Source organism: Camelus bactrianus, chromosome 7 (genome assembly GCF_048773025.1).
Source record: "Camelus bactrianus isolate YW-2024 breed Bactrian camel chromosome 7, ASM4877302v1, whole genome shotgun sequence".
NCBI classification, from domain to species: domain Eukaryota; kingdom Metazoa; phylum Chordata; class Mammalia; order Artiodactyla; family Camelidae; genus Camelus; species Camelus bactrianus.
The window spans coordinates 62977832-62992470 of NC_133545.1; the positions used below are offsets into that span (position 1 = coordinate 62977832).

General features: G+C 33.8%; 1 protein-coding gene across 15 annotated transcripts in view; it reads right to left on the reverse strand.

The window, feature by feature from the left end:
- AKAP9 (A-kinase anchoring protein 9) overlaps nucleotides 1-14639 on the reverse strand; it is a 168538-nt gene that overhangs the window by 47648 nt on the left and 106251 nt on the right. For all 15 annotated transcript variants that reach the window (XM_045519934.2, XM_045519929.2, XM_010959466.3 and 12 more), the window contains one exon: nucleotides 13390-13622. In XM_045519934.2, coding sequence (XP_045375890.2) covers nucleotides 13390-13622 — 233 coding nt within the window. The remainder of the gene's footprint in view (nucleotides 1-13389; nucleotides 13623-14639) is intronic.

Consider the following 14639-nt stretch of genomic DNA (forward strand, 5'->3'; position numbering starts at 1 on the left):
TATATATGTAGATGTTCACACAGATTACTTTGAATTGGAATAATTCAAATTATATATTTTTAATTTTAGAAAGCACATAGAACTTTTTGCAATCAAAACTAAATAAAAGTACTTCAAGTTTTAGGACACCCTTTTAATTATCCAGGCTAGCTCATTATCCCTAGGTTTCAGATAATCAAGATTTTAATGTATATTTGAAGGCTATTAATTTGTAGTACTGGGTTATGTTTCCCAAATAAAATAGCTTTACTTTAATTGTACAATGTCAAGCTATTTAATCTTTTTTCCCATAAATATTCCCCTCCAATTGTAAAACACTTCTGTCGTTCTCTCTTATATTTTGATTTGTTTTTTATTTTTCTAAGTTATTTAATAGAGGGACTTAATCAAGGACACAATACCCTGACAGTGCCCTTACCAGTGCTTATAATAAGTACACCAGGGCTAACACCTAATGGCTAATGCATTTCAACACTTAATTACAGTTTATGTTTAAAACACAGCAATGACAAAACAAAATCTTAACTTACTATTATTTCATCCTCACCACCACAAAAAGTCTCTTTTTTTTTTGAGAAAATATAGAAATGTAGCTTAAGGTTCCATTGTTCTCAAAAATGATGATTAATAAACTCATAAGAGTTGCCTATAATAAAAATCATTCTCTAGGAGTATATTCCTTACTCATTATTTGGCAACGGATTACTTTAGGCACTAGAAGAAAATAATCTATGGCTCTAAACAGTACCTCTGGATCACTGTGGGAAACTTTAACTGCTGAAAGCCTATTTCCCACAGAACAGACTGATTTCTGTTTCTACCTGATTCAATCAAGAATCTGAAACCACTTTCTCAAAGGTAACTTTTCTGCAGAACCACAAAGAAAGTACTAAGTAAAGACAATGTTAAAGAGATTACCCTTCTAAGGGCTTGAGAGCAGTCTCTAAGCACTTTTACTCATATAACAAAAGCTATCCCAACCAACAGGAAACTGCTATAGGTTGAATATAAGCCTGAATGTATTTATGGTAGCCTGTCTCAGCAGAAGTAAAATCCATCACAATAAATGTATTATTATGTGGATTTGGACATATCATTGGGTAAATCACTTGTGAAATCAAATACAGAAAGTAAAATACTTATAACAGATATTATGAAATCAAGTAATAAAGGCAGATACTCTGATGATTAGTAGAGAAAATTTTTACTAATTCTTTTATTAAAGCAAGATACATCTATGGAACCTAAAGCAGCCCCCAAACTTAAAACTAAAACAAAGTTTAATCATGTTTCTTTCATTAAAATTATATAACATATAAAAACATACCATTAAAAAGAAGAAAAAAAAAAGGAAAGTAAGAATCTTGAATATCTGACAACATTTACTTAGACTACAAGGCCTTTTCAATGAAACTCCTCCCCTACCCCAAAACAAAAGCCCACTATCACCAGCAATAATCTCTCCAATCTTCAAGGAAGCAAGGTCTCTGATCCAAAGGCCATACGTTCCACCTGTGTTCTGGATTCCATGCTCATTTACCCCAATGATCTGGCTCAACAAAGCCCATCCCCTCTGTCCTGCATCTTCAACTTCTCCACTGCTAGTCAATACAAATATTCCAACCTTAAAAAAAGTACTCTCCCCTTTTCCAGCTAGAGCTCTCCTGTTCTCTTCACAGTCAGGTGTCATCAAATTGCTGTCTCTCTTTTTTTAACTCTATTTCTTTACCTGTCTTAATTTTGAATTCCTCCTCTACCAACTCCATGAGACTGTTCTCATTAAGGTCACTGATGACACTCATATTCCAATATTCAATGGACACCAAATTCTCAGCATCCATGACCTTTCCATGGTATCTGCCACTCTGGGGAAAACACTTCTCATCTGGCTTTTATGACACTATTCTCTTGATTTTCCTCTTACACCTCAGTCTCTTTTACAGACTTACATATTTTTATTCTCTTATAAATTTCAGCATTCTACCAATACAACAAATAAGCTGTTAACTTCCCCAAAACCATAGCTTCAAACACCTTTAAATGATGAAAACTTCTAATGTAGTCTCATCAAACATCACACTCTAGTGAATATTTTTCCCCTTCTATATACTTCAAACTCAGATTATCTAAAACTGAACTCATTACTCACTTCTTTTGAATCCCCTATCTCAGTAAATGAAATACACCAACAACCTGCTTGGTCAAGGATTCATGTGTAGGTAGTTTCCTCTCCTCTTCCTTATTCTCCACATCTAATGTCACACAAACTTCTATCAAACTCAACTTCCTAATAGTTTTTAAATCACTTCCCTCTGGCCCTAACTTGATTTCTATCCCTTCTCACTTAGAATAGTCTAAGCCTCCTATTTCTGCAAATTCAGCATCTCTCCTCTATTTTCCTGCCCATTCACTCATCACACTGCTGCGAGAGGAATCTCTCTAAAACACAAATCTGATATTACTATTTTCTACCAAACATATTTCAATGACTCCCCATACTTTTCAGCATAAAGTTAGAACTCCTTAACTTAGCCCTCAAAGGGCTATGTGGATTAACCACTGCTATCCCTCTACTTTCAGCTTCTATCAGTTTCCCACATTCCACCCCAGATGTTTACAACACAAAACTGTCCACTGTCCTCACATACATCATGCTCTTTACACCAACATGCTCTTCCCTTTTCCATAAATTTTCTTCTTGGTCTACCCACTTAGTTTCTACTTGTCTTTTAAGTCTTTACTTGAAAGACTGATTTTCCCTCTCATTTTCCCTTGAATTATGCTTTCACTTCCATTACTCCACTAAAACTGCTCTTGTAGTTACCAATGACTCCCCAGATTGCAAAATCCATTTCTCAGGCTGTAATATTACCTTCAGCAGTAATTGACAGAGTGATTCACTCCCTTTTATTTTTAAGGGCAAAGGAATGGCAATTAACAGCACAGACTGAAGCCAGATTGCTTGAGTTCACATTCTAACTTATACCTAACTTGTAAGCCTGGGCAAGTCCTCTAAATGGTTTCTGTGCTTCTGCCCTGCATGCCTCCATTCCCCTAGTCTATTTTTAACAAGGTGGTCAAAATGATCCTTTTGAAAAATGAAAGTTAGGTCAGTTACTGAAAAATCTCTAATAACCCAAAGCTGGAAATAATCTGTATATCCTCTGGAGAAACAAATTGGTGCATTCATACAATGGAATACTCCTCAGCTATAAAAAAAAAAAAAAACTATTAACACACATGGATGAATCTTACATACACTTTGCTAAGACAATGAAACCAGACCGAAAAGAATTTATGACACGCTGGAAAAGTCAAAACAATAGAAATGGAAAGCAACCAGTGGTTGTCAAGGGCAGGGGGTGGAGGAGGAGCTGACTATAAAAGAGCAGAGCAGAGCCAGGAAATTTTGGGGTTATGAAACTATTTTATATTATGTGTGTGGTGGTAGATGAATAACTCTATGCATCTGTCACAACCAAAAGAACTGTCCACATACAAACTAAAATTTACTGTATGTAAATTTAAAAAAATTAACCAGAATGTAGGGGAACCCAAAACAAAATCATAATTGTAACAAATGATTCTAATTGTATTAAAAATTAACAACAAAACCAAACTGAAGAGGTGGGGAAGGAAAGAACCTAAGATACTCTAAACAGCAGTATTCTGATTCTACACTCTAAGACTAAAGACAAAAAAGTACTGTATGTAAATACTCTAGTTAGTAAATTTGTTTTTCACAGGGGTAAAGGTTAACAATTACAAAATTACTTTATGGGTATATATGGCTTAACAAATCAGTGAAACTACTGTAGAGCATGAGAGCCTGGTTTCTCACTGTTGGAGAGCTAAGTTACAAAGGAAAGGGAAAAGGGTAGAATGAATGCTGTGGTGCCAGATAGGAACTGGAGGTATCAGCATGAACTTATGTTTTTACTATATACACAGACAGACATAGAAATAAATATAGATACTACATATATTTTCAAACTAACTGCTGAGAGGACCATGACATCTTAGTAACAATGAGTACATCTAGCACCCAGATCTTGGATTCTAAATATCATTCTTCAGTAAAAGGAATGTGAACTCCTTGGAGAAATGGTTGATTCTAGGGCTGGGGCAGGGAAAAAAAAAGATGGGCCTGAAGCTTCTGAGAGTGCAAAAGCATCTAAAGAGTAAGCACTTCAAAAGGGTGCAAGTGCCAACCTGAAAGAGGTGTTAATGCCAAAGCTGGAACATAAATTACTATAGTATTAGATTAAAATCCATTGGAAAAAATTAACAGCCATAAGTCCATATGGAGCCTGATTAGTTAAATAAATAAATAAAAATGTGAGTGAATAAACAGCTCTTACAGAGTAATTCCAATTAATAAATAAAGAAATGAAGAAAACAGAAAAATCACCACTAGAAAAGCACAATAAGTAACTGTGCAGGCAAGATCTATCAATGATGATAAAATTAGTGGGTGGAAGTTCAAAGAGAAATAGGATATTGCATACTAACAAACTATCTCTCTCCCCCAAGATATTTATTAACTACAAAGGGAAAATGGTAATAACACAGTGGAGAAATCCAGCTGATACCACAAATAATCAAGATTAACATCACCAGTAACAAGACACGGGCCTTTCAATTTGACACACAGAGAAGAGAACATGATTTCTGTGGTACTCCTGTCAAAATAAAGCATAAACTTCAAGTAATCATGAGAAAATATCAGGCAAATTCAAACTGAGGGAACTTATACAAAATAATTGGCCAGTTCTTTTCAAGTGTCAAGGTCATGAGAGACAAAGGAAGACTCAAGAACTAACAAAGACTAGAGAAGATGAAGACCATATAACTAAATGCAACATGGGATCCTGGAATAGCTCCTAGAACAGGAAAAGGACATTACTCGGAAAATTGGTAAAATCCAAATAGCTTGTAGTTCATAGTACTGTACTAGTTTTAACTTCTAAGATTTTGACAATTATAGTATGGTTACACAAGATATTAACATTAGGGGAAGTTGAGTGAAAAGCGCATGGGAACCCTTGGTACTATTTTTGCAACTTTTCTTTAAGTCTAAAATTATTTCAAAATAACAAGCTAACAAATTGTACCCAATGACTCCACATCTCATTAAGAATTAAATTCCAAGCTCCATGTGATCTGGCTCCCAGGTATCACTCTGACCCCATCTCCCGCACTTTCTCCACTCACCTTGCTCCTACTGCACTGGTCTCTTTGTTGGCCACACAAAGAGCTAGCACATGACCACCTCAGGGCCTTATCCTCACTATTCCTTTGCCTGAAATATTCTTCCCCTAATTATTTATGTGGCAGTCTCCTATAGTTTCTTAAGGCATATGTTTGACTATCACATTATAAGAGATGCCTTCCTTAATTTTCCTATATAAAATGTCCTCTTCCCCCCATCACCTATCTTCCCCTATTATATTTTTCTTCACTGCAGATATCAACATCTGGCATACTACGTGTTTATTTATTATTGGTCTCCATTATATTATAAGCTATGTAAAAGCAAAGACTTTGTACATTTTGTCAGTGCTGTACCTCCAATATCTAGAAGAGCAACTGTTATAGAGTGGGTGCTCAAAAATTTTGATGAATGACTCATCTCAAAGCATCAAGTCCTCCAATAAGCTTTACTTGTTCACACCCTACTCTAAACTGTCAGATGCTGCTCTCTTTTCTAGTCTCAGGGTATCCCGTGCAGAGCTATTTACCTGAATTTCTCTTTCACTGCAAGCAAAAAAGATATAACAACAGTATCAGTTCTGTTTAAGATTTTTTTTATGACAAGTTAAAAAAAAATCACAGTAAAAGAGAAGTATTCCATTATGAAGAAGAACCAAATAATGACACATTAAAAGGAAAATGAAATACTAGTTATTTCACAAAAGAGGACTATACATGATTTTCTATCAATCTGTTAAAATATTAAGATCAAAATAATTTTAGTTATTAATGAGAATATTCTGAAGCAGTCAACGTCTTTAAACATCTCTCCATGGCAGAGTAGTACTTGAACAAAATTTAAAGAAAGATTTTACAAAGCCTCTATTCCCACTGCCTTAAAATATAATTCTAAGAAATTTCTGATTTTTATATAAAATGTAAACAACTACTTCAACCTTTTATATAACAGGTATTAGTAGAACACTTCAAAATTCAGCTAGAATAATGTGAACATTATAAAAATATTTTCTAGATCAGTGGTTCTCAAACTTCAGTGTGTACCAGTATCACGTAAAGGACTTGTTAAAACACAGGTTGCTTGGGCTTCATCATTCAGTAGGTCTGGGGTGGGGACTGAGAACTTACATTAGAACAATCTTAGTGATGCTTATGTTGCTGCTTTAAAGACTGCACTTTGAGAACTACTTACTGCTCTAGGCAAAATCTGTGTGATCTATTCAGTGATATTTAAACTAAAATAATACAGTAAAAGCTAGATAACACATTGCTGCTCTAATATTTAACAAACTGAGAATAATCAGGCTCCCACTGTACCTCACTACCTGGTCACATCACCAGATGTGATGAGCTTTAATCTTAGCTTGGGAAACTGTGTTTCAGGTGGATATCCCACACTTGTCTGTTGACAGTATTAATGAATTATGGGGGAAGTTTCTCTTTAGTAGCCTGTACAAACAAGTCCAACCACTGTTCACTTCTGATTTATTTACCATTTTCCATGGAGCTTGTCAAAAGACAAGTATTATATTGCACTAACTAAATTAACCATAAATTACAACAGGTATCTGGTAGAAGCAACAGCTATATTAACAGTGCTCAAGATCCAGGTCAAAAGTATTTAATAGTGGCCAAGAAAGGGAAAGTATTAACGGTTGTTTCCATGGTATAAAAGATAACAAGTCACAGAAATTAAACACTAATGAGGCTGAAATAAGCATAAAAGGGAAAAAAAGCAGAATCATGTGGAAATTTAGTATAGAATTATCTGTACCATAGAACTTCCATATAATAAAAGGGAAAATTATGAAGTACCCACATTCAAGCTTTAAATGGGCTGAAAAGCAACAGTTAAAGCACCTTAATTCGCTCAGCAGAACAGCATATTGTTGAAGTGGCTTATGCATAAGTATTCTAAAAGAAAGCTGAACCAGGGCTTATGTTAATTTTAAAAAGCAAAGATTTTAAAGGATAGTAAATCTTAGTAGAAAATACGTATTTTTCAATTGTACTTATGGAAATTCACATTATGACATAAAATTCATAATTTCAATGTCTGAGTGTAAATAAAGTTGGCTGAACCTGAGACCTAAAAAAAATGCAGTAAACATTAAAATTCTTTGATCTAAGAGTATAATTTAATGTGATATTAAATTAGTAACACAATTGAGGCTGGTTTTAATCGGTGCCATTTCCTTAGTAGCACTTAGGATGTTGACAATGCAGAATAACTCACTGTGGTTTTAGTGAAAGATGGGACCCCCATTGTTGTTTGTGGAAACAATCATCCTTTCTACTAGTAAATATACAAAATATCAGTTTTCAGGAATATTACCAAGGTCATTAAACAAGAGATGACTTGGGGAGGGGAGGGTATAGCTCAAGCGGTAGAGCGCATGCTTAGTATGCACGAGGTCCTAGGTTCAATCCTCAGTACTTCTATTAAAAATCAATCAACCTAGTTACTGCCACCCCCCAAAAAAACTAAAAAAAAAAAGGAAAGAAAACTCAAGAAATGGTGTGTAATCACTAAATTAACCTAGAAGTAAATGAATCTGACATTAAAACACAAAATATATAAAAGTACTTGTCAAATTTGCTATATCCAATAGTCACTGCTATTGTAGAAATACACCACACAGAATAATTTCTTTAAAAAAGCAGCATCAATGAAAGCCAGACACCAGATACAACAAAAATTAAAGATAGAGTTTTATCTTCTCAATTTTTTTTGAAAAGTACATGGGTCTAGACTACTCTGAATAAAGGTATCAGTGAAAATGTTAATAATATTGGCCCTGTAGCTGATGACAATGAAGCACTCATTTGATTAACATGACAAGTATGATTTAACAGTTAAATACTTTTAAAATAAGTGAATTTCCTTCATTTTAAAGCAGTATATAATTTTTAAAATTCTGCATACAGTAACTTAAGAGACAGTTACCATCCAGGGTATAAAAATTTCACAAAGCAAATTCCAAGTTAAGCTATAAATATAATGGCATATACCCTCAAAAGTTCTATGAAAACAATACTTTAATGTAGAAAACTGTCCTTCACTCTAATTTTTCTACCAAGATAGTAAAATGAGGTAATCAAATCATATTTGTAAAAAGGATGTAAAAATCACATGAAGGAACTGTAGGTTTGATTTGTTATATTTTATGGTACTATGTATGACATACTCGACTAGCTCAAGGTTTATTTTATAAATTCCTTATACTACTCTTTCAAGTAAATACATATTATAGTGGAATATTTCATACAATGGTAAAGTTAAATTCTCTTATGGTATCAAAAAAGAGCAATGTGTAAGAATCCAGAAAACCTGAAAATTAAAACACTGACTTTTAAAACCTGAAGAGTCCGTCAGCATCTTATATTAACCCTTACCACTTAAAAAGAAGACTACTGGTATCAGTATTGGTTGTCTTTGTAACATTTTCACAGATAAGCGAAAACTGAAAGCTTATTAAGCTTGTCTAAAAAAATATTGAAAGGTCTTCCTTAAATAGAAAAAAAGAAAGGAATCTATAAAAAAAGAGAAAACCACAATTGGAAATGCAATAACTACAATGAACAGCAAGAGAAAAAATATGAAGATGTAAAAGAGAACATCAAAATCATTAAATGTGGGAGAGGAGAGCAAAAAATACATAGTTTTCTTTGGTTCTTTTTTAGTTTGTGCTTGAGCCTATATGATTACCAGTCCAAAGCAAACAGATAATAGTAATGGGTTAACATACTTGAAAAACAGGGTAACACAAATCAATAGCATACAACAGAGTCACAAAGACCAAAAAGAAAATTATCAAACCACAAAAGGAAAAACAAAATGTAAAGAAACAAAATCAACAGGAAAACAAAGTTTAAAATAGCAATAAACACACATCAATAATTACCATATATGTCAATGGACTAAATGCTTTAATCAAGACACAGAATGTCAGACTGGATAATAAAACAAGAGCCTACAATATGCTGCATACAAGAGACCCACTTTATGGTGAAGGACACACACAGAATGAAAGTGACAGGATGGAAAAAGATATTTCTTGCAAATGGAAATGACAGGAAATGACCTGAAAACAAAGGCCATAAAGAAAGATAAAGAAGAACACTATGTAACGATAGAAGGAGAAATACAAGACGAAGATATTACACTCGTTAAAATATATGTACCTAATATAGGAGCACCTAAATATATAAAACAAATACTAACAGATATAAAGGGAGAAACTGATGGGAACACATTAATAGTAGGAGACTTTAACACTCCACTAACATCACTGGACAGATCTTCCAGTCTCAAAATCAATAAGGCAACAGAGATACTAAACAATACAATAGAACAGTAAGACTTAGTTGGTATTTTCAGGAATTACATCCCCTCCAAATAGAATATACATTCTTATCAAATGCATATGGAACATTCTCTAGGATAGACCACATATCTGGACACAAAAGAAGCCTCAACAAATTTAAGGGGATACAAATTATTTCAAGCATCTTTTCTGACCACAATGGCATGAAGCTAGAAGTCAATCACAAAAAGAAAAATGAGAAAAAAACAACAGCATGGGGACTAAACAACATGCTACTAAAAAAAAAAAATCAATGGGCCAATGATGGTATTAAAGAAGAAATTTAAAAATACCTTGAGACAAATGACAATGGAAACACAACCACACAAAATCTATGAGATGCACACAAGGCAGTCCTAAGAGAGAAGTTCACAGCAATACAGGCCTTCTTAAAGAAACACAAGGACAATCTTGAATAAACAGCCTAAACCACCACCTAAAAGAATTACAAAAAGAAGAAAACACAAAACATAAAGTCAGAAGGAAAGAAATAGTAAGGATCAGGGAGGAAATAAACAAAATAGAGATTTAAAAAAAACAACAGAAAAAAATCAATCAAACCAAGAGCTGGTTTTTTGAAAGAGTAAACAAAATTGACAAGCCTCTGGCCAGGCTCACTAAGAAGAGAGAGAGAACACAATAAACAAAATACAAAATGAAAGAGGAGAAATTATAATCAACACCACAGAAGTACAAAAAAACCACAAGAGAATTCTATAAACACCTATCTGGCAACAAAATGGACAATCTAGAAGAAATCGACAAGTTTCTAGAAACATACAGTCCACCAAAACAGAATCAAGAAGAACCAGCATTTGAGCAGACAAGTCACTAGAAGTGAAATAGAATCAGCAATAAAAAACAACAACAACAACAAAAAAAAAAAACAAAAAAACAAAACTCCCTGCAAACAAAAGTCCAGAACGAGGCGGCTTCACTAGGGAATTCTACCAAACAGGCAAAGAAGAACCAATCCTTCTCAAACTCTTCCAAAAAAAAACAAAACAAACAAACAAACAAACAAAAAAAAACCAAAAAACTCTTCCAAAACATTGAAGAGGAAGGAGGGAACAATCCCAAACTTATTCTATAAAGCCACCATCTCCCTGATACCAAAACCAGAAAAAGACAGTACCAAAAAAGAAAGTTACAGGCCAATATTGTTGATGAACATAGATGCAAAACTCCTCAGCAAAATATTAGCAAACTGATGTTCCTTTGATAGATAAACTAATGGTTGTTTGATTAGAATCCAACAACATAAAAAAGATCACACACTATGATCAAGTTGGATTCATCCCAGGGACACAAGGATGGTTCAACATACGCAAACATCAATGTGACAGACCACATCAACAAAAGAAAGTGCAAAAAGCACATGATCATCTCAACAGATGCAGAAAAAACATTTGATAAAATTCAAGACCTATTTATGATAAAAACTCTTACTAACACAGGTACAGAGGAAACATATCTCAATATAATAAAACCTACTTATAACAAACCCACAGCGAACATAATATTCAACTGTCAAAAGTTAAAAGCCTTCCTGAGAAAATACGGAATCAAACAAGATGCGCACTCTGACCACTTCTATTCAACATAGTCTTGGAAGTCCTAGCTACAGCAATAAGACAAGAAAAAGAAATACAAGGGATCCAAACTGGAAGAGAAGACATAAAATTGTCAGTATACACAGATGACGTGGTACTATATATAGACAACCCTAAAGGCTCCTTACAAGAACTACTAGAGCTGTTAAAACAATTCAACAAGGTAGCAGGATACAAGATTAACATACAGAAATTATTTGCATTTCTTTACACTAACAATGAAATATCAAAAAAGCAAAGTAAAAGAAATAATCCCTTTAAAAATCACATTAAAAAAATACTTATAAATGAATCTGACTAAGGAGGTGAAAGACTCATACCCTGAGAACTATAAAACACTGATTAAGGAAATTAAAAATGACTTAAAGAAATGGAAAGATATCCCATGTTCTTGGATTGGAAGAATTAATACTATTAAAATGGCCATACTCTCCAAAGCAATCTACAAACTTAATGTGATCCCTATCAAATTAACCAGGACATTTTTCAGAGAACTAGAACAAATAATCCTAAAATCTATATGGAACCACAAAAGACCCAGAACTGCCAAAGAAATAACTGAAGGAAAAGAACAAAGTTGGAGGAATAACGCTCCCAGACTTCAGGCAACACTACAGAACTACAGTATTCAAAACAGTGTGGTACTGGCACAAAAACAGACATATGGATCAATGGAACTGACAAGAGAGCCCAGTAAAAACACACACACTTATGGTCAATTAATCTTTGACAAAAGAGGCAAGAATATACAATGGAGAAAAGACAGTCTCTTCAGCGAGTGTTGTTGGGAAAGTTGGACAGCCATGTGTAAATCAACGAAGTTAGAACACTCCCTCACACCATACACAAAAATAAACTCAAAATGGCTTAAAGACTTAAATATAAGACAAGAGACTAAACCTCCTAGAAGAAAAAATCGGCAAAACATTTTCTGACATAAATCTTAGCGATGTTCTCCTAGGGCAGTCTACCCAGGTAAACAGAAAGGAAAACAAAAATAAACAAATGGGACCTAATTAAACTTATAAGCTTTTGCAAAGCAGACCATAAACAAAACAAAAAGCCTACAGAATGAGAGAAAATACCTGCAAACGATATGACTGACAAGGGCTTAATCTCCAGAATATATAAACAACTCATACAACTTAATAACAAAAAAACAAACAACCCAATCCAAAAATGCGCAGATGACATAAACAAGTAATTCTCTAATGATAGCACACAAATGATCAATAGGCACGTGAAAAAAACGCTCAGTATCATTAATTATCAGAGAAATGCAAATCAAAACTACAATAAGGTATCATCTTCCACGATAAATACTGGAGAGGGTGTGGAGAAGAGGGAACCCTCCTACACAGCTGGTGGGAATGTAGTCTGGTGCAGCCATTATGGAAAACAATATGGAGATTCCTTAAAAAACTAAAAATAGACTTACCATAGGATCCAGCAACCCCACTCCTGGGCATATATCCAGAGGGAATTCTAATTCGAAAAGATACATGCACCCCAGTATTCACAGCAGCACTATTTACAATAGCCAAGACATGGAAACAACCTAAATGTCCACAGACAGATAACTGGATAAAGAAGTTACGGTATACAATGGAATACTACTCAGCCATAAAAAAAATAATGCCATTTACAGCAACATGGATGGACCTGGAGATTATTATACTAAGTGAAGTAAGCCAGAAAAGATAAAAAAAAACTACCATATGGTATCACTCATATGTGGAATCTAAAAAAATAAATAAAAGACACAAATAAACTTCTTTAGAAAACAGAAACAGACTCATGGACATAAAAAACTTATGGTTATCAGAGGAGACTAAATTGGGAGTTTGAGATTTGCAGATACTAACTACTATATATAAAACAGATAAACAACAAACTCCTACTGTATAACACATGGGAACTATATTCAATATCTTGCAGTAATCTGTAATGAAAAAGAATATGAAAAGGAATATATATATGTGCATGTATGATTGAAACATCCTGTACACCAGAAATTGACACAATATTGTAAACTGAGTATACTTCAATTAAAAAAAATTTTTTAATTAAAAAAAATAAATAAAGGGGACCAAAATTAAATCTTTGTGAGACAGTAGAGAGAAAAAATTTAGTTGTCATTCCCTGGTTTGAAAGAAATACTTTAAACTCAGTACATATTAGCAATATAAGGAGGTTACCTGATTACTAGTTTCACTTATGGCTTCTAGGAGTTTTTCAACTGCTGCTTGTAGTCGAGAGCTAATATTCAGCATAAGGTCTTCATTTTCAGGGTCTATTTCAGTTCCAGCAAAACCACTCCTCATAAGCCGCTGTGATAGCTCCGTTCCTTCCTCAGTTACTTTTGACCATATGCTACTGTCACTTCTTGGTATATCACTTCCAGAATAAGAGGGTACAGAATCATCTGTAACTAGAATAACATTATTTTAAAGGTACGAATCAATTATACTTAATAATTATAGTTTTTAAAAAGTTACAAAATAAAATCAAATTAAAACTTGAAATCACTGGAACCACAAGGTCTCTTAATAACTTTGCAACAAAACATAAAATAGGCAAATACAGAATGTAATATTATTTGATAACCTACCAGGTATAAAAATGGGAAGAATAATGCTATGCCAATAGAGCTTTGCATAAATTAATACATGGGATAGTCAGTACTTTTAATTTATTTAAAAAAATTTTTTCATTTAAAGAAAAAAATTTGGGGGGGTAGGTAATTAGGTTTATTTATTTATTCATTTTAATGGAGGTACTGGGGATTGAACCCAGGACTTTGTGCCTGTTAAGCACATGCTCTACAACTGAGCCATACCCTCCCCGTATTATTTTTAATTTGTTAAAAAAATTTTGAAACACCTTTCGACAGGTATTTCCTAAATGTCCACTAAATACTAAGTAATGGAGACACACAGGTGGCAAGACCTGGTTCCTATCCTCAAGGTCATTACACACAGTGTAATGAAAAAAACACATAACAACATGAAAAGAAAAACATTGTGCAATGGGATATTCCAGATGTATGGAAGGATAAAAGTGCTTGACTTTGTCTAGAGTAGACCCTTGGATTTCTGAGCACTATCCTGGGCAGTATTACCTGTTCAGCTAGGCAATAAGAGACTTAAGATCATTTTGTAGTTTGCAATTTTTGTAATAAGTATACCGGGAAGAGGTTAGACTAATAGGCAGTTCGGATTTTAAATATGGACTTAGGTACCCACACTATTCTTTTATCTTATGTAAAGAAAACTGAATTTACATGGGCAGAAGATAAAGCTTTAGAAGTGTTTTCTCTAAACTGAAACTGTTATTCATTACTGCCATGGAATACAGTTCTCATCTGTGGCAGCATGTTACAACCGAACAATGAAACTTCCTGAACAGGAATTACCTATTCTTTTATTACAAGTAGTACATACATCTT